Genomic DNA, 23,644 nt, shown 5'->3' with positions numbered 1-23,644 from the left:
CACACACACACACACACACACACACACACACACACACACACACACACCCACCCCCTTCTCTGGCTTTGTGGATGCAAAAGAACAGTTTTTCCAGGAATTATTACTTATGATTTAAAGAATGTCTATGTGGTGTCTCCATTTTTTAACACTCAAATGTAAAATCATTTGGAGAGTAAGCTTATTTATTTAGCTACATTTTACTTCCTTTATTCTTTGTTCTCTCAAGTGGTTAGCTCTATTGATTTTTCTCTAGTTTGATAAAGAAATTATAGCATTTTCACTTCACTTGGGAGCTGATACTGTATTAGAAATATTTTAAGACAAGATATTGTAGGCTAAACTGAGAGGTTATTAGGATTTTTTTTGGGAGGGGGGAAAAAGGAAGGGAGTTCACTTTGAGCATATTTCTGTAATGATTCCAAAACTCCCTTGTGGTATGCTTTCATTTTGAGTGTCATTTCAGTCTTCTACTCATTACCAGAACCCTTTTTCATGCTAAAAATCGTGTCACTTATATATATATCTAATAACACAGTAATATGCTATTCTCATTAATGGTGAAAATCATATTTAATTTGTATTTCATTAAGGATTATTTTGTCTTCTCCCTCTAACATGTTTAGGTAGTTATTTGTCACCTTAATACTAGTATAACCTCATCCTCAGTTAAATAAGAAGTTAGGACGGGGGAATTTGAAATATTCATAAATTGACAATAACAGGGGTTTGAAAGAACTGTCATAGATTGTTCTTCCTCTATCTATTCAGCATATGTCTAGTATAGTAAATGTTGAAACTGAGCTTTTGATTGTACTCTTTCTTCACATTTCAATTTCAGATCAAGGACTGAACTCTGTAGTTGGAACCTGTTTAATTTAGATTGCTGATCTACCTGGATAGTGCTCTTTTGTTGACAAACTTTTGAATGGCTTGTGCATCTGAATTTTGTGAGATTGGATGCATAAGATATTTGCTTTGAGTTGAAACACCTTCCTTTCTATATGAAATTACTATATAAAAACCCCATTGTTGCCTTTACTCAATAATTCCTTTCCCATTTATTTCCTGTGCCCCATAATCAGCACCTTATTATTTATTGTTTTGTTCTTTGATTATCTGAACCAGACAGTTTAGCACCTTATCATAGCTTCTTGTTCACTATGTAGTTCATGTTTATATCTTATCTTCCTCCACTAGATTGTAAGTTCCTTGTGGACAGAAATGATGTTTGAATCTACTCTAGTATTCCATAAATCTTTCACATAGAGTTAGGCATAGAATATGACTTCAATGAATTCTTATTGTTTAGTTGGCTAGTTGACAGAAAAGTTGACTTAGGTAGTCTATTTTGCATTTGATTTTTAAAATGATAATTTAAAGTTCCCAGAAGAGTTTTTTAAGTGTTAAGAAAAATATATGTACTATTTGGAAATAGTATAGTGAATAATTTACTTTAGATTATTAGTTTGGATATCCTAATTTCTGTTCAGCTAATTAAACTTGAAGGTCATTGTTATAATGTTCCATAAATGGATTTGGGGGTTCTTACTTTCTTGGTTTTATTTGATAGTAAGACAAGGGGAAGAGCTGGCAATGTATTTATTGGATTTTAGATTGCACATTCATTTCAGATTCACGTGCCGGGGGCTTGTGCACCTGAGTGCACTGCAGCCTACAGCACATTTAATTTAAAATCGAGTGCCCTCAGGGACCATCACACTGCTAGGCTTCCTGCAGTTCTTTTAGGAGCCACTTTTAAAGGTAGTAAGAAGCAAGAATTTAAGAAATTATGGTAGGAAGGATAAGGATAATTTGGGAGTGGGTCTTGAAAGGGAAGCTATACATTTTTTTCTTATATATTTAATTTGGCAAGTAAATTTCTAGAACATGTATAGGAATTCACAAGTTAATTTATTATTAGGGTTGTATCGATTTTATAAGTTTAATTCTCTTGTCACTTGAGGACCATATTGTTCTAAATTTTAAATAAATGCTGTTTTGACTTTTGGAATGTTTTTTGTTGGTTTAGTGAGGGAGGAAATCTCAACCTCTCATACTAAATACTGAAAATTCATGTCCAAAATTTTTCAAGCTTAAAAATTTGTCATGGAGAAAAAATTGTCTGCAAGCTTAGAAGCACATAAAAAGTTTGTCTTTTAGGATTGTTAAATTTAAGTACCTAAGAATAGGAACATCATTTTACTACCTTCTTTCCCAAGATAATTCTGATCTGATGTCTTAGAAAGTACTTAAATGCCTATATAAAGAGTGTGTTGATTTATAAATTATTTAGACCTGAGAAAGAAGCCATGTGTCAGAACATCATTCTATTTGTCAGTACTTTCCATATGTTAACCCAATCTACACCTGTAATCGTAGGTGAAAATACTATGTAGAGTAACATTGGCCACCATAAAAGAAATGTGTAGTGATAGTCAACAAATTTATTAAGTGGATTGCTATAAACATAGCTATATTTGTAAAGTGTTACATGTAATAATAGACTGTTACATTAGTAAAAACTTGTTTTATGATAATTAAGAAGGTGAAATCTCTAGCCTTTCTTTCATTATAAGTTTAATTAGAATCACTTGCAAATTATATATAAGCTACCCCTTTGGGTATGTTGGGAGGGGAAAAGTCCTGAGTGCTTTTTATGCTTTTGGGATCAGTTTTGAAACATTTTATTTTCTTGTAATATTAAATTTCTTTAACTAGGTAAAGGTCTTCTTTTTCAACATTTTCTTCATGCTAAGTTTGAACTCCTTTTTGGAATTATTTCATTATGAGCCATAGCTCACTTTAAATTAGAAATGTTTTCCAGGAGTTCAGTCTGTCTCCAATACCCTTTCATTGATTTCTGAGTGCTATCTGCAGTCCACCCACAGACCCAGTGTGACTTGATCTTTGCAATCTGATTTTTAGCTACTCTGATTAAATTTCATCCCTGGGATGTTATAAAAAAAATCAAATGAAATTGCATGCTAAAACTTACCAACATTTTTGGTGATAAATTCTAAGGCACTGAAATTGTGTATTTTGAAACCAAAGTGCTAACTCTGCTTAAGGATTCTATTTCATAATTACTGTTACTATTTTAGTGTATATTTGGTAGAGTTTTGTATGTCTCTTTTAGAGTAGGAGATATGTTAATAAAGTGCTCAATATTCATTACAAATAATCTTGTCTGTTTTCTAGTCAAGATTCTGAAAACCTTCTTGCCCTTTCTGTATAGCCAAGCAGACTGTATTAACTTCTGCCTTAATTTAAAAAGCGATTGTGAAACTTGTTGGCTCCACACCTTAAAGAATTGCATGTTTAATAATTGTGAAGGCTTTCCATCAGATTTGTCTCAGTTCTGAATTAATAATGATGCTGACTTATTGTTTTAGAAGAAGAAGTCCTTGACCTGTTAGGTTGAAAGAATTGTGACTGCTCTGAACCTTTGTGGGTCCTGTAGCTGTGCCATATCCCCTGTGAATAATTAGAGGTATTTGAAGGTATTGCTGTAGAAGCCAATTTGTGTCTTTCACTTTGCATATTGTTGAAGCCTCATGAATTAATCATAAGCAGGGCAAAAAATTAACTTCTTCAGACACATATTTTGATGGGTCATGAGGGAGAATGTAAAGTGATCTGTAAAATATTCTACTGATCCTCTAAGTATTAAATTATTATACCTACAGGCTAATTTCAGGGGGAAAAAAAAAGGAGGATTTTTTTTCCCCCTTCTCACTAACTCAATAGTGAACTTGAAAAATCAAGGTCCATTATTTCCTGGAACTACAAGGAGAACAATGAAGGGGCACTGGTGATTTTCTAAAAACCATCCATATTGCGCCCCATAGCTCATGTTTGAACTGGTTTGGGTGATTTTTTTTTCTTTTTATAATTGTTTGGGATTTTTTAATGTTTATAAACCAAAAATTATTTTAAGCAAATAACTTATATCTCCATTATGCTTTAAGGTTTATGGAGTTCATTTATCGCAACAACCTTGTAAAGCAATTTTTATTATCCCCATTTTATAGAAAAGGAAACTGAGCTTCTGAGAGGTTAAGTGGTTTGTCCATTATCATATAGCTGGTAAATAACTGAGGCAGGATTTGAATCTAGCTCCAGTGCTCTATCACATTATTTGTCTCTTCAACAAAAACATTTTCTTGTGCTATATTCAGTAAAATCTATACTTGTCTTTCTCACTTAAGAGCCCTGGAAGCTAAAATTCTGAATCAGTATACCTTTGTTTCCTGTTTTAGGTTTAAACTTAACTTTTCATTAAAAATTTTCACAAATTTATTTTTCTTTTTTCAGCCAATGAAACTGAAATTGCATTTTTCTGTGAAGAAGATTACAAGAACTACAAAGCTAATCCTGTTTCATCCTGGTGAAGACTTCGGGGGAGTTTATTTTTTGCATACCTATAGTAAGCTCTTTATTTGCTTAGTGAGGGATTTTTTTTTTTTACTGATAAATAAATCCTAAAAGATTAATCCATGCTGAGTTACAGTTTCTTTTCACAGTCTGCCATTTGTATCCAAACTCTGTTAGTGATACCTGTTGTCATTTTAACATTTCTCAGACACACTTATGTACCGGCTGCGCCGACCTTGTGCCGGCCGCGCCGTACACTCTCCTCCTATAAGGAGCAGGCTGCCAGAGTCATACTTACTTACCAGTCTTCGGTGCCTACCCGGATACACACACAGAGACAACCCATCAGGAGGCTGCCAACACCTGAGCTTTATTCAGAGGCCATCACAGCAAGGCCAAGCAGGAAGGCCATAGCAACAGAGCAGGAGCAAAGAGAGAGCGTTCCCAACCACAACCGTTCCTCAGAACCTACTTAGCCCCTCCTCCTCAGCCCGCCTACTAGTCAATGATTGTAGGGTCAGATACCGGAAGGGGCTGTCTGAGTTTAGCGCACCAAGGGAGAGGGAGTGACGCAGGAGGCTAGGACCGGATACAGGAAGGAGGCGTCTGGGATTAGTGCATAGACAAAGAGTACGTGACCTAGGAAGTCAGGAAGGTCACAGGAAGGAGGCGTCTGGGGTTGACGTTGCATTTAGGGAGGGGACTAAGCAAAGGGAACTCGTCCTCTGCCGTCCCACTCCCACGTGGCACCGCCCCTTGCCTCAGGAGCACATGCTCCGGCTACTTCCTTGCACCCAGCTTATCTCACATAGCACTGCCCACTGCCTCAGGGCTTCTCCGTACCCAGCCCATCCCAGTTCACCATGACTCCGCCTACCACAGCCCCTGCCTCGACTTCCAAATACCCAGATTCTACCCCAATCTTGCCACAACATTCACCTGGCAGTAGCCAACATCAGACAGTCCCTCACACACTTATGTTTCCCTCTCACTTGTATTTTATCATCTAGGCACTGTAATTAATGTAGCATTTCTTTTTGTGATGAAAACTGTATTGAGATTTTTAAAAATAATAGAAACCAAAAGGTAAATATAATATACTAATGGAACACTGTTCCATTCCCCTGTAGTTTTTGTTTTTAACATTTTCTCAAAACCTTAGAATTTCTTGTGACTAGCCAATATTAGATTGTTCTTGAAAGAATTTATGAGGTCTTTTATTCATTTTGTGTCTCATCCATAGTTTCTAATTGGAGTTATCTATTACTTTATTTTTCCACCAAAAGAGATGAAGGTCTAGTGTGATCATTTCATCCATTTTTCAGTTTCTTGACTGTACAACACACAACCACAAAAGAAAATAAGCATTACATATTCCAGAGAGATTTTTGTGATGTCTAAGGGTCATGCATTTTCCTTTTTTAAAATATATTAGTCAGCATAAGCAGCATGGCTGAATTTCTGATGGCTTGAGAAGTAAAATACAATAGAACCAAATTCATATCTTTGGGGGGAAAAGGTATCTCTGTCTATTGCTTAGAGAAAATTGTTCTTTGAAAACAAGTTCGTCCTTGAAGATAAAATCTTTCAGACTATAGCAGCATTTTCATTCAAGATCATTAAATCAATAAGCCCCTTATGGGGGCCTCGGAACTCTTCTAGTTGCTGGGGTGACAAAGACAAAAAGGAAATGACCCTGCCTCCTCGGTGCTTCTATTCTTTTGGGGTAAACAACATTACTCATAAAAGTTTATACAAAACGAATCCAAAGTAAACATGTCAGGCGGCTTTCCGGGAAGACACCAGGAACCTGGGAATCAGGAAAAGCCTCAAGAGGGAGGTAGTGCTTGAGCTGAGCTTTGAAGGAAGCTCAGGATTCTCTGAGGTGAAAGGACGAAAAGGGGAGTGTGTACCAGGCCTAGTGATAGTGTGTGCAAAGGCATGGAGATGAGAGATGGAATGTTGTATATGAGGAACAGCAAGACCAGAAGTTAGGCTGGATTGTGGATAGTTTAAAGAAGAATATATGATGTACGTGGAAGAGTAAATTGGACCTACTTTCCAGGTCCTTGAATGACGAACAGGGAAGTTTGTATTTGATCCTAAAGGCAATAGGGGGTGGAGTTTATGGAGAAGGGAGGATACCTCATGGTGAGACCAAGGCTTTAGGAATGTCACTTTGCCAAATGTGTGATGGACAGATTATAGAGAGGAGAGACTAAATGTAGGAAGACCAGTTAGGAAACTTGTAATAGTCTAGGTGACAACTGATGAGGGATGGGTTTTTGGGGAAAGCTAATGAGTTTCCTATTAGATGTGTATAGTTTGAGATGCCTGCAAGACATAGAGTTGGAAATGTCCAAAAGGTATTTTTAATGTGAACTAAAGCTCAGGCCGGGTGGGATATGTAGATTTGGGAGTCATTGTCATAGAGATGATTATTTAACTCATGGGAACTGAGGAGGTCACCTAAAGAGAATATATAGAAAGAAGAGGGCTCTGGGTAGAGCATTAGTGTGCACCACAGTGAAGGGGCATGGCATAAATGAGATTGCAGTAAAGGAAACCTGAAAAGTGCTGTCAGACAATGAGAGCAAGAACTAAGAGAGAACAGGATCAGGAAAACTCAGAGAAGAGAGAGTATCCAAGAGGAGAGGATGGTTAACCCGATATTGCTTCATGAAGCTCAAGAAGGATGAGGATAGAGAAAAGGTCATTAGGTTTCAAAATTGAGAGATCACTGGTAGCTTTGGAGAAAAACAAACAAACCATTTTTCCAATTGAAAACCAACAGATTGTAATTAGAAAGAGACTTGGTCCAAAAATTAAAGTTCCCTGTGTGATGTCAGCCAGGCTCATAATTGCTCCTTGAAGCCGCTAAGGCAGAAATGTTTGTTCTGTTTTGACCACAGTATCAAGGACTGACTCCAAGTCCTGCCCCTAATCAGAGGTAACTCATTTGAACTTTCAGTACCTTAAGCAACCCACAAAGGCTACAAATGACAGAAGAGTCAGCAGTTTTTACTAGTGAGGGTATTTTCACAACTAGAATTCTCTATACTAATGAAATCACAGGTCTCTGCACCAAAAACCAATCTTTGTACCACATGATTTTTTTGTTGTTTTGCTAAGTGAATCATCATAGGACTCCTTAAAATAGTGAAATCTCAGTGTATTTCAAATATATTCTAATTATAAAAATTAAATTAACGTGGGCTTCAGAAACAATAATTTTCTTAAGCGAGTTACACCATATGTATATATTGCTACTTTAACTGAAGTAACTGTAAAAAAAAGTGTGTATATGTATAATAAATATTTTTTAAAATTGTTTTCTTCTTAAACATGTCTCCTTTTCTTCCCTCCCTCCCTCCAAAGGGAAAAAAAAGTAGTAAACCTTGGAAAGAATGATTCTTTTTCAGGTACAAGTTAGACTCGGTAGCCTTTGGGGTCCTTTCCAACTTTTAGATTGTCTGCTTTTGTGAAATTATCATTAAGGCAAGTCATAGTTTTATCTTTTGGTCTCCTTATGATAGAGTGAATACTCCAGCATGTGTCCAGGTAGTTGACTGATTCTCTTCCCATCGCTGCAGTATCATGCCTCCTTACCAGGTTTGTGCTTTGTCTTCTATAATCCTTTCTGGGTAGTTGTTAGCATGTTCCCATTTAAGTGTCACTTTTTATCCCCCTGTTCATTCTTATCCAAATGTTCTTCACCATTCTTCTGGATATCATCTAGTGAGTATTTCTTGGTACCTAGTGCTGCTCCACTTCTCCTTTTATTCATTCATTTCTTTTGAATATATTTGTCTGTACGTTTTATATGCCCCAAAGAAAATGTAAGCCCCAAGGGCATTTTTCATTTTTCATTGTTATCATTGTATCCCCTGAACTTAGCTCTCTTTCTGCAAAGCACCTTAGTGGCATTTAATAGGAACTCATTTAGTTGAATAGAGTTGAATAATATGAGGTGGTATCAGATACAAAAAGTAGTGGATATTTATCTTTTTTAAATTATCAATTTTTTTTTTGTTTTAAGTCAATCTCCTACGAACTTCTTCATTTACTCAGCAAGCATTTATTAATGCCTACCATATGCCTGAAACTATCTTTGGTGCTGGGATTATTATGAAGACAAAAACTAAAATCATATCTACCCTCAGGGAGTTTATATTCTATTGAATACAATGCATTCTTGGCAATCCTAACTGGAAAAAAAAGTTTGTTTTCTCTTCGTTTGCAGAAGGTAAATGCAACCTTTAGGCCAGAAGTTCTTAACTTTTTTGTGTCATGGATCCCTTGGGGAGTCTGGTGAAACCAGTGGACTTTTGAAATAATCTATATGTATGTGTCTTTGTGCATATATAGGTATATAAATGCCTGTGTATACACATCCACATGTGCTTTTGGCAGGTTTGCTCTTTCATAATTGGTGCTCCTCTTTTATCTGTCTCTCTCAGACATATTCCGAGAGCAGAAAATTCATCCACACTACTCTGAAAGAGATGCCAACTTGCATTTCTCAAAGATACTGTTGATTGGATGTTAGTTGGGGAGCCTTTCTTGAGTTCTCTACAGTTTGCCCATCTCTAGAGGGAGCCAGGGATCATATGATAAAGTCAGGAAGATCTGGGTTTCCATTGTGCCTCTGGTACTATCTTGTGACGATGGACAAGTCACTGAATCTCAGTCTTTCCTTACTTGTAAGTGAAAAGATACCTGAAGTACACACTTCACAAGGCTGTGGCAAGGCTAAAATAAGGAAATGTACCCTTTGCAAATACACTTTGTAAGCCTTGAAGATACTATAAATGATGTTATTATCATATTGATGGGTGAAGGAAGATGAATGAAGGCTTGAAACTGATGACCCAGCCTATTTCAGTAGTCATAGTGGAATTGGTAATTTCAGAGAAAAGGATTATAGATAGAGAAGAAGAGATTATCTCTCCCCCATGCCATCCCAAATAGATTGTTAATTTATTATGGAAAATGATTGAAAATATTGATAGTAAGCACTGGCAGATTGTTGTGGTCATTCAGATGACAGTAATTTTAGAAGAAATGATTTTAATTAATTTTATAATAATTATTTATTATTTATATTATTTATATATTAATTTACATATTATATTATATAAATTAAATTTAATTATTTATTATTATATTTATATATTTATGCTTATAATTATAATAATCAATTGATTAATTGATTAGCCCACATGCTAAACTAGTATATTACTATCAGGAAATCTTCCTCTATTTCATTGGATGGTCAGGAAAGCACAAATCTACCCAGATTCATACCCAACTTTCATAATCATCTATTGTGTTAAACCTAGTATACGATTCCCTTCAGCTTAAATTCCCTGGAATGTACACAAGATTGTGGAACCTTCCTTCATTTTCTATCAAAAAAAGTGTATTTATTATATATGCTAAGTGGTGGTTCAGCAGCACATGTAGGATACTCCCAATTATTATTTTTGTTGCCTCTCTTTCTATTTTCAATGCTTAACACAGTGACTGACACATAGTAAATGCTCAATAAATACTTGTTGACTTACTAGTTGAAAAATGCAAGTAATGTTGGTACTGAAATGAGGTTGCTTTTTAGATCTTTGATCAGGTTATTGTATTATGAATTGGATTCATGAATTCATATGAAGTATGTCAACGGTGCCTTAGAATTTAAGTTTCTATAGGACAGTGACCCAATTGTGTATTCTTATGGTATATGACACTTTGTGAGAATTCTGTAAAAAGGACCACTCACAAGTGTTAAGATCAGCACAGAAAAGAGCTCCATTTTAGGACCTAGCTAATGCAGAGCAGCTCTACACCGAAACAAATAGAGACAATGAATATATCTAGGAGTTGTTTTGTATACTTAGCAAAGTGAGTTTTTTTTTGGCTCATGCTAGTTTTTAATGAGTCCATACCACAAGATAGAGTCTTATCACCTTAGTAAATGATGTCTGCAATGAGCATTGTTCAGTTAAGAATGGCATAGTCCCAAAGGTCCTCTGTCTAAATCAGGCCAGGACAAAGGCACATTTGTGGTGACTAGACTTCCACCTCCATTTCTCATTTATTAAGACCTGCTATTATTATGAAACCTTTCATTAGTGCTATATTAGAACAAAATCTCATTTGAGATTTTCCTTCTGATTTTAACAGAAAAACTTTTGGATGGACCTTTTGAAGCCTATTTCCTTTTTTTTTTTTTTTTTTTGGTGAGGCAATCGGGGTTAAGTGCCTTGCCCAAGGTCACACAGCTAGTACGTGTCAAGTGTTTGGTCTGAGGCCGGATTTGAACTCAGGTCCTCCTGACTTCAGGGCCGGTGCTCTATTCACTGCACCACCTAGCTGTCCCTTGAGGCTTATTTCTTATGACAAAACAGGTCCCCCCAAAACGAATTCAGTATGAGTGAGTAGACTGAAAAGATTCTGAGCAAGGAACAAGTCATTACAGATAGAGGGTCTAGCAGGGAGTGTAGGAGAAAACTGATGATAATGTGACAAACCGGTTAGGGTGGGCAACAAATGAATGGAAGCAGTTGGAAGAAAAGGCTGTCACCATGGGAAAGAGAATCCAGAAGTTTGATAGACTAGATAATTGGTTTGCAGATTGAATTATGTTGGGTACAGAGATTCCAGATCTGCAGTCTGAATTCTGGTGTGTTTGCAATAGAATTGAGTGAATAAGATCCTTTTTTGATTCTTGTTAAAAGTTGGTTTGTGTCTATTGGTTTTGAGTTTAGTTTCTACAGGCACCTGCATTTTCATGCAGCTGACTCATTTTTGTTCTGCCATTCAGTTCCTTTGTATGCCTAGAGGCAATTCTGGTGCCTCCTCAGTGAGTACTTTTTTTTTTTTCCTAGCTGGAAGAAAATGCTGTGGTAGTTATTAGCAATAGGCACAATAAGTGTCCTAGATTGTCTTTTGTTTCTGTTTGAAATGTCCCTGGAAAGCTGAGGGAGAGAAAGAGAGGAAAATTCGATAGTTGTACAAATGATGATCTTTTTTCCCCCGCAACTGCCTTAAAACGAAGTTACTTGTTTAAAAGTGACCTAGAAGTGAACTTGTTACTGGCATTTAAAATTAAACCATTCCTAAAAAGGTAAGAGGCATACCTTTCAGTTTGTTAAAACTATTTGCCCTTTTCTGTTGGTTATAGATAGTAATTCTTGTAGTGCTATTACTTAGCATCATATTTTCAGTGTTCTGTAGTTAGTGTTACTGTTATTAATGAATTTTCTTTATATCCATAATACTTGTTTCCTAGAAACTCAAAAAACTTTACATAAATTTACATGTTCGTTATGACATTTGCATGAAATACGTGGCAAATGATACAATTCCATATTACTTGTCGTGGAGAAACTGAGGCTTCATACCAGAAAGGACTGTCCCAGGGCACATATATATGTGACGGCAGGATCCAGGGCTCTTGCTACCATTTGGATACTCTCTATATCCTTGTGTCTCAACAGTAGCATCCACCACTGCAGTGCTCATAAGACTCTTTAAATATCCTTTTCTTTAGTATACTTTATTACTTAATCCAATCTCTGCCTCACTTTTGGCAAAATGTGACCTTTAGTACTGAATCAGACTTGATATGTCTTCCTTGTTTTTCTTTGGCTTTCTGCAAATTATGACTAGTTAATAATCAACAGTAAGTAGCTAGGTTGCTCAGTGGATAGAGTGGTAGGCCTGGAGTCAGGAAAAACTGAATTCAAATGCTGTCTTAGACACTTACTAGTTGTGTGACCCTGGGCAAGTCACTTCACCTCTGTTTGCCTGGAGAAGTAAATGGCAAACCACTCCAGTATCTTTGCCAAGAAAACCCCATGGACAGTATTGGCGTGCTGTTATGGTCTATGGGGTCATGAATAATCACAACAACTGAACAAAAATGACAATAGTAGCAGGTAATGATGTAGTCTAATACAAATTCCTTTAGAAGATTCTGGACACAGGCTGTGTTTTAAAGGAAGAAAATTAAAAACCTCTTCTGGTTAGTCTAAAAGTACCCAGGTAGAAATATTTCTAAAATGCAAGTTTTGGGGGCTGTGTTTTCTAAATATATGCTCAGCCTTACAGTTTTATATTATGTTATGATTGGAATGTTATTGTCATTACAGAATGAATCTCCATAAAGAAAATGAGTTTCTTCTTAAAACCACCATCAAATTTCTTCATTAAAAGAAAAAAAACAACCAAACGGGTAAAATAACAGAGGGAAAATGTGGTTAATGTAGAAAGGTACTAGGAAGTTGTACTTTTCTTTTGTGTTGATTACCACCAGGTGTCAGCATAGTCTGTTCCATAGGCATTTTGAGAATGAATGGGCAAGAAAATATTGAGTTGCTTATTAATGGCAATGATTAATAGACAGGGTTGGTAAGTTTAGCTTATAAGGTTAGCATTGGGTTTTGGAGGAGGGGTATTACTGAAATTCAAAGCTTCTAGCTTGTTAATAATGTTGGTTGCTACATTAAAATGGAACAGTGTTCTTATTAATACTATAACCTGTATTTCATTTTGATCTAATATAGTCTGATGTCCAGTATACTATAGCATTTATGTCTGGCTTAATTTTATCCACTAATAGACTCTGATTGATGCCTCAATACTATTGTTGCTCTTACATGCTGCTGCTCATATATTATATACAATTTGTAAAATGTCACAATTAGGATTCTTTGTTTTAAAATTCTGATAATTGAATAAGATAAGCAGATTTAAGTAGATCACTTTCTGAAGGTTTGAAGTACACTTTTGATTGTGTGCTACTTCCTTTGTTTATATATATACATACACATACAGAGTTTTTTTTCTTTTTAGTCAGTTGGGGTTAAGTGACTTGCCCAAGGTCACACAAGTAGCAAGTGTCAAGTGTTTGGTCTGAGGTCACATTTGAACTCAGATCCTCCTGACTCCAGGGCCCGTGCTCTATCCACTGCGCCACCTAGCTGCCCCCTACTGCCTTTGTTTAGAAAGTGCACGATGCTTAAATATACCCATTCTAGAATCAAATTCACTTTTTAATTTATTCTGATCTGTGTAGATGCTTGGAGGTATTGTTTTGGAAGTAAAAAGCCAGATTTTAAAGCAGTGCTCGGAGATTTGGGAGTAAAAAGTAATTTCTATCCTATAAAAACTGGAATTATGTCATAAAACCACTCTAGGCAACATAGTACTGTCCTCATGTATCCTTCTCAATAAAGTTCTCTAAGGTCCCTTCCAGCTCTAAAATTCTGTGACTTTAGTGCAGTGGTACCCTAGATAATTTCAAATACCATTGTGTTTTTGTTTCTAGGTCATTTTAAAAAGAAACAAAACAACTTTTGTATGACAGCTTTTTTTAAAAGCCTGCCGCATAATTATATAATAACCTTGGCTAAGTTTCTTCTGGGTTCCTGGTCCTGTACCTGAGGTATAAAAGAAGAATTCATTTTTTATAACATTTAAGTGCCTACAGTGGGATTTAAAAACAAAAATGAAACAAGTCTCCAACTTCAAGGAGCTTATATTCTACTGTGGAGAGGAGAACTGTACATACATACACACACACACACACACAGTAGGAAGTAAAGCAATGGAGAGATCAGAAAAGTTGTTCTAGGAATATTTGAGGAAAGGGAAGGCACTAATATTTGTATTTGCAAAGGCTTCGTAGTGGTTAGGCTTTGAAGGAATGTAAACTATTTGAGAGGCAGAAATGAGGAAAGGGGATGAATTCTAGGTATTGGGAATGTCATTTGTGAATGCACTGCAGTGGGAGATGGACCATCACTTTTGGGGAACAGCTTGGCTCAGCAGTGTTTGTGAAGGAGAATGATATGAAATAACATCAGAAAGGACCAGGCTAATTTAACAATTCAGTTCAATTGAATCACATTTATTAAGCAGCTTCTTAGGGCAACGTACCATATTAGGTTAGACAAAGATAGAATTGAAAGACTTTCCTTCAGGGAGTGTATGTTTTATTGGATAAAGAAAAACATTAAAATATATACAAAATGGATTTTTGATGGGGGATAGAGCACTAACAGGATAGGCTTTCTGAAAGAGGTAGATATTGAGTTGACCTTTGAAGGAAGCTAGGGATTGATTATATGAAGCAGAGAGGAGAAAAACAGGAAATTTGGTCATGAACTCTTCTCCTATCCATAGATCTGACAAGTAATTTCTTCCATGTTCTGCTGTTGCTTGTGGTATTCTCTTGTCCAAATCATGGACCCATTTTGAACTTATCTTGGTGTATAATATAAGATGTTGGTCTATGCCTAGTTTCTGCCAAACTGCTTTCAGGTTTTCCCAGCAGTTTTTGTCAGATAGTGAGTTCTTGTTCTAATAGCTGGAATCGTTGGGTTTATCAAATACTAGGTTACTGTGCTCATTTGCTTCTTTATATTGTGTACTTAACCTGTTCTGTTGATCAACCACTCTATTTCTTATCTAATACCAAATTATTTTGATGATTACAATTTTGTAGAATAGATTGAGATTTCTGATACTGCTAGGCTACTTTCCTTACTTTTTTTTCATTGATTCCCTTGATATCTTGAACTTTTGTTCCTCCGTATGCATTTCATTATTATTTTTCTAGCTGTATAAAATAGGTTTTGGTGATTTGATTGATATGGCACTGAATAAGTTAATTATTTTAGATAGCATTGTAATTTTTATTACATTGGCTCAGCCTACCCATGAGCAATTAATATTTCTCCAATTTTTAGATGTCTTTATTTCTGAGAAGAATGCCCTGTGATTGTATTCATATAATTCTTGCGTGTGTCTTGGCAGGTAGGTTCCCAAGCATTTTATATTGTCTGTAGTTATTTCAAATGGAATTTCTCTATCTCAGAGAGAAAATTTGAAAAGCAGAAATGAGGAAGAGGGGTACAAGGTAGGTGTAGGGGACAGCCTTTAGAGAGGCAAAGAGGATGGTAGTGAGAATGCCATGGCTGGAACATAAAGTGGGTAAAGAGGGGAGAATAATGTTCAATAAATTTGGAATGGTGGGCTGAAGTCAGATTGTGGAGGACTTTAGGAGCAAAACAGACTGGATTGTGTTTTATTTTAGAGGTAGGCACTGGAGCTTCTTGAGGAGTGACATGATTAGACTTATGTTTTAGGAAGATTAATTTGGAATGTAGAGGAGATATTGCAGAGGGGAGATGTTGGTTGCAGGGAGCCTAATTAGGAGGTTGTTTCGGTAGTCCTTGCAAGAGGATATGAAGGCCAGGTTGTGGTGTAAGTGTAGAGAAAGGGGACAGATGTGAGATGTTATAGAGACAAGACCAAAAAGACATAGCACCTGAACAGACATGGAGTGACAAGTTGATACTGCCTGAGAGATTGCAAATCCAGGTGATTGGAAGGATGATAATGTCCTCAACAAAGAAGAAAGATAGAAAGATGTGAGGGTTTGGGGATCAGTTGTGTTTGGGACATTTTGCATTAAAGATGCTAAGGTGACATGTAGCTGGAAATGTCCAGTATAGAGCTGGTGACAGGGGACTGGATTTCAGAAGAGAAATGAAGGTTGGAAAGGGTTAATGTTTTATCTTGGAGACAGTAGGGAGCCATGGAAGATTTTTGAACAGGGGATTGACATGGTCAGACCTGTGGGTTAGGAAGATTATTTTGGCAGCTCTGTGGAGGATAGCTAAGGAGACAGGTAATTATTACGGTAGGTTAGGCAAGTGGTGATGAGGCTGGTGGAAATGTTAGCCATGACGAAAAGGGCCACTTCTTCCTTCAAGACTAGAGCCAAAGAGCAAAGGATGGGAGGAAAAAAGTAAATATCTTGAGAAATGGACTAGGGTATGAGGAGAGATCATGTACATGGCTTTGATTTTCTCTGTAAAGATGGAGATAAGTTAATTTAGTTGGGAGAAAATGGACTTGAGGAGACAGGGAGTAGTTTGAAATACTTTCTGAGGTATGGGAAATAGAGAGCCCAAGGAAGAATGAAAGGACTGCTGTGCAGCAGTGACTCTGGAGAATACAGGTAGTGGAGACAATTCAAAGTAGAGGACTGGCAAGATGTAAATGTAGCAGCAGGACAAGGAGGCAAGGAATTCAAGGGTGGAGGACAGCATCTAGAGGGCCAGGTGAGCATAGCATAGGACTGATGGACTTGGAGAAGGCCGGAGAGACTGGGAGTTGTGCTGAGGACAAAGAATAGGTTTAGGAAAAGTAAGGGGTGCGGGGACAGGTAAGAAGGACAGGAGGTTATGATCAGAAAGGCAGTTTTATGAAGTAAGCCCTCCTGATCTGAGTCCCTCAGAGTACAGATACCCTGACACATGGAGTCTCTAATGGAGGTGAGGCTAGTGGGCTCTCTGGTGCTTGCAAGCCTCAGTGAATCAGAATTAGGGGCCAGAGGAGTAATCAGAGAAGGCAACAGCAAATTCAAACTCAAGGCAAGTAGCCAGCCCAAGGCCATGAGAAATATGTAGCCAGTATTTCTCAGGAGCCCAAGGACTTCCTTCTAAGAATCTCACTGAAATGTTTCATATTTGGGGAGGACCAACCTAGGGCTATGAACATCTGCCACTTGCCCAATTAATCTTTAGTGCCAGTTCCTAATGGTATGATGGAGATTACTGAATTTTGGAATCAGGAGATTCAGGTTCAAGTCTGAGCTATCCCTTCACTTGGCAGGTGATCTTGAACAAAATACATGATCCCTCTGAGCCTATTTTCTCTTTTGTAAGATGGCAAAAATTATATTTGCACTGTCCACGTAACAGAGGGTTTGTAAGGATCAAATAATATGTCTATCAAATGATCTGCAAGTGGTCAATTGCCATATAAAAGGAAGTCCCCTGCCTTTTATAGTTCTGCCATTGTGTTCACTCATAGGCAGTGAAATCCCAATGATAATCATTAAAATTGAATAAGGAGTAGAAACACAATGGAGAAAGATATTAGAAGAATTCTCCAAAAAAAATATTTTCCAGTACCACCTTTAATAAGTTTAAGTGAATGGGAGTGGAAGGCAGTTTTAGATTTAAGTACCAGACTTAATGTTTTAATTCTCTTCTCTGTTTTATCATATCCCTCCATGCTGTGAAATTTGGATTATTTTTTTAATCTTACCTTCTTATTTTTGTAGTTCTGGGTATTGAACTGATTATGCAGTACTCTATTGTTGATTTTTCTCTCCTGACTTTCCTCTAGAGATCAAGCTATGCTTTCCAAACATCCTCTTTAATCCTCTTATCCAGGGAAAGGTAACAGAGGTGCTCACACCTATCCATCATGACCTAGCTAAGACTGACATTTTACAGTCTTTTGTAACTGGGCTACACAGAACAGGAAGCTTGGAGGTGAAAGTATCCATTACCCATCACCCATCCCTCCAGCCAGCTATCTCAGATGACATGGGTGCTTTTAAAAGGGGGGGGAGGGGGTGAAGAATGTATATACACATTTAGAAGTCTAGACACTGCCTGTGGAAGAGAATAAAACCAAAGTTGGCTGTTGGCTGTCACCTGGAATCACACAGCTGTGAAGTGCTGAATCACACCCAGAACTCAAGGACACAGAGGGCTTTTCTGAATGACAGGCCCACTCCGGCAGCTCTCTGTGTAGCAAAAAGTTCAGTTCAAAGCATTAACAAACTCTCTTCATTGCCATTCCTGCTTTGAAGTAAGTTAGGGAGCTTCACAGTAAATATAGTTATAAGGGTGGACACTATTTTCTTTTTAAGTTATACATAATTTTTTTTTGTTTTAGGCAATTGGGCTTAAGTGACTTGCCCAGGGTCACACAGCTAGTAAGTGTCAAGTGTTTGGTCTGAGGCCAGATTTGAACTCAGGTCCTCCTGACTTCAGGGCTGGTGCTCTATCCACTGTACCACCTAGCTGCCTCTAAGTTATACATAATTATTACTGCTTCTCACTCCCCTAACTCTGCTGCCTTCAGTATATAATGCAGTGGTGATTAGGGGATTAGGCATTTGACATTAGGTCCAGGTACACATCTGACAGTTTCTTGTAGCTTCAGATAAAACTCTTTTCTTTGTTGTAAAGATGGACCATTGTTTAGAAAATGATGACATAGCCCCCTCATATCTTTTCAGTGTTCTTACACCTTCCTGGCATATACTCTTTGATCCTCTATCTCTCCCTCTGGGCATGGAACACTCTCCCTCCTCACCTTTGCCTACTGACTTTCCTGGCTTCCTTTAAATCCCAATTAAAATCCCATCTTTTACTGGAAACCTTCCCCAATCCCTTAATTCTAGTACCTTTTCTCTGTAAATTATTTCCTTTTTGTCCTGTAGGTAGCTTGCTTTATCTATAGTTGTTTGCACATTGTCTCCTTCTTTAGATTGTGTGCTCCTTGAGGGCAGGGACTGTCCTTTGCCTCTTTTTGTATCCCCAGCATTTAGCTGAAGATGACACCAAGGCTGTGAGAACCTTGGTGGTACCCTGAACAGCAGCAGGGAAGATGGATGGGCTAAGGGGAAAAGATAACGTAATGTTATATGAGATCCAGATTAAAGTCCACCCATGCCCACGCATTCTGTGATATGCATTCTGCCCCATCTAAAATGAAAAGAGGAGGAAAGGGAGTAAAGGAACAGGCATTTATTACGCACCTATATGCCAGGTACTACGCTAAGCTTTATAATTTATAATTATCTCATTTGATCCTCACAACAACTCTGTGAGGTAGGTGTTATTATTACTCTCCATTTTATAGTTTGAAGAAACTGAGGTGGACAGAAGTTAAGTGACTTGCCCACAGTCACACAGGTAAGTGTCTGAGGTCAAATTTGAACTCGGGTCTGTCTGAGGCAGGGCTCTTACTCAAAAGTCCCTGACCCCAAGAAGAGCCTGTTCTTGCACAGGCCCCTACTGAAGCCCCAAGGTGATCTAGAGCCCAGAGACAGAGGAATTGTTCTAGAGACCCCTACGGAATTGCGACGAATAATGGTTAGTTTATCCTGTGTTGAGGGTAGTTTAGGTTATAATTGCCTTGAGGGACCCAACACCTAGATGAGATGGGGGAAGTTGAGAGCTTACATAGAAGGAGCAGAGTTAAGGAGTCTTGGGGGATAAGGTAGGTGTGGTTGTTTTGGAGAAAAGCTCCATTATCATAGCAGGGGTGGGATGTGGGTTGTTTTCCACTTTATCCTCAAATTGATTGATGACACATCTGTTGGGGTTAGTCCACAGTACCCTAGGGTACATTGCCATGCCCTTACTTTGGATACTGCTGGATTAGGTGATCTCGAGCTCCCCTTCGAGGCAAATTCTATAAACTGATAACAGTGATATTCTCCCTTTCATTACTGCTTTTTAACTAGTAGTTTTGGTTTATATTAGTTTTGCAAGAAATGGTTTTCAGGACAAAACGTTTTTATATATTGTATCACGTAGGGAACCAATCCCCTGCTAATTATTTTTGTTTTGTTTTTTCAGATTTTCTCTTTCTTTAAACTTTTATTTAGTATTTTACTTTTCCCCAGTTACATGTAAAAACAATTTTGAACATTTGTTTTTAAAACTTCTGAATTCAAATTCTCTCCCTCCCTCCCCACCACCCCTCCCCCCCATAGAGAGGACAAGAAATTCGACATAGATATTATTTTAGCTAATTATTTAAGAAGATCTGAGTCCTTTCACAAAGAGGAAACATAAGGAGCCCACACTCATCAGTATCTTTGTTTATTGTCACTGCTTCTTAAATGTTTTCTACAAAGTAAAAACAAAGTACACAGACTTCAAATAGCATAGATTTGAAAAGTAAACCTCATATTGTGACATTTAGGATTTCAATAGCTTGTTCAGGCACATTTTTACCTATAGGCACATAGAGAAGATGAGGCTATAACTGAGGTGACTTGCTGTCTTGGCAATGATGTAATCAATCAGTTTCCTGGTGAGGTAGGGAAAAGTAGCAGTAGACAGAGGCCAAGAATAAACATACAACCGAGTCTATTGTTCAAAAGCTGATTATCTAAATTGTGGATTTTCCAGGTTCTTTGCTTCTTGTTTTCCTCCCACTGCCTACCTTTTAGGCATTTCACTGCTCATTAGCACCTATTGCAAGAGGTGGTAGGGGGAGGGAGAAGTATAAATCATTCTTCTACTTGTCAGCAATTTCTTTTTTAAGGTGAAGAACATAAAAGCATTGTCTAATGAGGTTTTTGGATTATGGTAGATTTCATGGTTCCATGTTCTCCCTGTACTCCATTAGCGTAGAGTTGATGGTTCCTGACTACACCAAGAAAATGATAAAACTTGTCAGTCATCCTCTTCAATCACTGACACATCCACCAGAGAGGAAGTCATCTTGAGGCAGATTTCTTCTGCTTGGCCCAGGACTAGCAGATTTCTAATTATTTGCCAAGAAGTGGATAGCGACTTTGCACAGGCCTCCTCTTTCATCATGGTCATTGTCCTAATCAGATCACCTTGCACTTCAATTATCTTTCCCTCTCTCTCTCTCTCTCTCTCTCTCTCTCTCTCTCTCTCTCTCACATACACACAAAATCATGGAACATCCCTGTGAGGGAAGACAGAACCTTACTTGTTTCACAGGCTACCTGGGAAAAGGTGCAGATTCTCATAATGGCAGTATTCTAATAAACTGGACAGATTCTTCTCTTTGGCCACTACCGTACTTGCCATCTTCTTTCCTATAGAGATGCCATAAACTTGGGACTGCCCCAACAGACTCAGGCAATATACTGGGAGCAAATGCTCCCCATCAGTGTGATGAAATACTGATTCCTTTGCTTCTAATACTACTGATTTTTTTTTCCCTTTCTGTTTAAAGATCATGTTTTTCTGATGGGAAATCTGTTAACTGTCAAAGGATAGAGAGTTTGGCTTGTAAAAGAACACTCCTCTCCTTATCACCCTCTCCCTCTACATCCCTCTCCTCCCTTTTCCTCTACTTGGAATGTGAAGAGGCTTTTTAATACTAACCCATAAGGGTTGGCATATGATTTGATGGTAAATATCCTACAGCCCTGGGCAATGTTCCAAACCCTGTACACAGCTCTTGTACTTTTAGGCAGCAACACTTCATGTTTGGAGCCCTGGCAGAAAAGACACCTTTCTAGCAATTTAAAAAAAAAAATAGTTCTCCCATTACAAGAAAATCAGCAACGTTGTGGTTTACCATTAGCTTGTCCTGGGTCAGTTACACTGTTGTACAACAGCCACTCTGCACAGCTGTGACACAGATCTCTTTGTGGGCTATACATATTTGCACATATATATGTATATATGTATATATAACCAGTATAGTGAAGAGGGGCCTTGAAAAAGGCTTAACTCCAAAGTGGTACCTTTTTTTCCCCCCTTGACCTGAGTTTCCAAGTGGGTGTTTTTCTTCCTTCTTGGGAGAGAATTAAAACAATGTTTTCAAAGGTGAGAAGGCACAATGGTTTAAAGGATGGTCATCAGAAACTTAAAGGAAGGAAAGGAAATTACGCTTCTACTCAGGATTGTGTTCATTAGCTGCTCTGGTAAGGAAGAGACTTCACACTTCTGCATGATAATCAATTTGCAGTTGCCAGTGTTGATTTCTGACTTTCAGGAAGAAATCTTCCCTGCCAGGGGAAGGATTAGGTAGAGCAGCTCTGGTCCCAAACCCCCCTGGAGCAAAGGATGATGTTTCCGTTCTCTTCTGTTCACCCACAGTCAGCATCCTGTCAGCATCCCTTTATTAACTGGGGACCATCTTCTGGGGAGGGGGTCATGAAGAGTCAATAGCACTTTTTCCTGATGGTTGATGCTGCATGAGCCTGGAAAGTTGCATTCTGAGATGTTCATTAACTGGTTTATAATTTTGACCCTATGTGTTTGAAGCCATACCAGGGAGAACCACTGCTAATGATACTGTTTTAACTATGCTTTAGGCATATGTTATTTTAATGACTCAATTGTGGTAAAGCCTTTGGGAGCAGGGGAGGGAACGAACCACATTTATTAGAATAATAAATGTGTATATACATTTTACCTCCTTGCCTGTGCAAAAAGAATTATGCCTACATTTGTACTTTTCTGCAGATGTGGTCAAAAAGAGTGTTGTGATCTGTCATCCTGCTAGCATCTGGAATTTTTAAAGCTAGATATCAACATCTAAGTTGCTTTCCTTTTTTTTTTTTTGCTAAACATGATAATTCTAATACATTCCATATATACATATATGTGTATCTTGAATATTACTGCATAAAGTAGCTTCCCAGGAATTTAGAACTTATCAACAAATATTCATATTTATCCACAATTACATCAAATCGCACAATTAAAAAAAAAAGCCATAAGGTATTCATAGTGCATTAAGTATCACAGGTATGTCCCACAGAGAACACAGAATTTACACGTGGCTTGTTTTTTCAGTGTGGGGGTAGTCAGTAGGCAATACAAACTTGACTGTGGTTTCTTTCTCCCAACCTCTTCTGATCCGTGCCAGTCGACAGCGAAGACAGGGCAGGAGAAACAGCCCTTTGGCCAGAATGACCACGCATGGCACCAGCAGCGTAAGTGTGAAGGTGGGAGGTAAATAGAACTTATAGCGGCTCTCTTCAAAGGCCCTTGTCCAGCCATAGGTGAGCGTGTGAAAGGTAGTTATAACCAGGGCCAGGAAGCCGAGGGTAGACTGGTGGGAAATAAAAGAAAACATGTCAGATAGTTGGAAACTTCCATTTTCAAATGCTTTTTTCCTTTGCAGTGGTGAAGTACATGAATGACTACTCTGTTTAGTCTGATATCCTTCTATGGTCTAGCCTGCTTATAGGCCCATCTTTCAGGGCTTCATCTTCTCCTTACCCCAGAACTGGTTCACAGTATGGTCAGAGAATGTGGATTCATTCAAACAACTGAAGAGAAGCATTATAAAGTTAAAATTTCCAGGGAAATGTTGTATGCTGCTATTATAAAACCAGGTATAACTATCCACTCCATTAGTCCCTGAAATAAGAATACGTGATCAGTATAAAGATCAGTGGCCTAAGACACCTGGGTTCTAGTTTTACTACTGAGAATAACTACGCCCTTGAACAAGTTGCTTTATCTCTCTAGACCTTGGTATCTTCATCTGTATGAGGATGACATCTGTCCTACCTACATCATAGGGGTATTGGTGAGGATCAAGTGAGATAATTTTTGTGAATGAGTTTTTGAAAGTATAAGCTACCATATGTAAGTATAAGGTGGCATTGCTGCATATAAAATGAGAAAGGACAATAATTTATAAAGTAGTATGCAAATTAAAATGTTCT

At 37.8% G+C, this 23,644-nt stretch overlaps 2 protein-coding genes across 4 annotated transcripts in view; one reads left to right on the top strand and one right to left on the bottom strand.

Moving 5' to 3' along the window:
- The window catches only part of CUNH2orf76 (chromosome unknown C2orf76 homolog), a 59,841-nt gene extending 55,380 nt beyond the window's left edge, over window positions 1–4,461 (top strand). For both annotated transcript variants that reach the window (XM_027854719.1, XM_027854718.1), the window contains exon 6: window positions 4,315–4,461. In XM_027854719.1, coding sequence (XP_027710520.1) covers window positions 4,315–4,391 — 77 coding nt within the window. In that variant the 3' untranslated portion in view covers window positions 4,392–4,461. The remainder of the gene's footprint in view (window positions 1–4,314) is intronic.
- A 15,597-nt stretch (window positions 4,462–20,058) lies between these two features.
- Window positions 20,059–23,644, bottom strand: part of STEAP3 (STEAP3 metalloreductase) — a 73,655-nt gene continuing 70,069 nt past the window's right edge. For both annotated transcript variants that reach the window (XM_027854757.1, XM_027854758.1), the window contains exon 5: window positions 20,059–23,022. In XM_027854757.1, coding sequence (XP_027710558.1) covers window positions 22,741–23,022 — 282 coding nt within the window. In that variant the 3' untranslated portion in view covers window positions 20,059–22,740. The remainder of the gene's footprint in view (window positions 23,023–23,644) is intronic.

The sequence above is a fragment of the Vombatus ursinus genome, unplaced genomic scaffold (assembly GCF_900497805.2).
Source record: "Vombatus ursinus unplaced genomic scaffold, bare-nosed wombat genome assembly UNPS02010548.1, whole genome shotgun sequence".
NCBI classification, from domain to species: Eukaryota; Metazoa; Chordata; class Mammalia; order Diprotodontia; family Vombatidae; genus Vombatus; species Vombatus ursinus.
The sequence above is the reverse complement of the archived record's forward strand: the minus strand, read 5'-3'. Positions and strand labels throughout refer to the sequence as shown.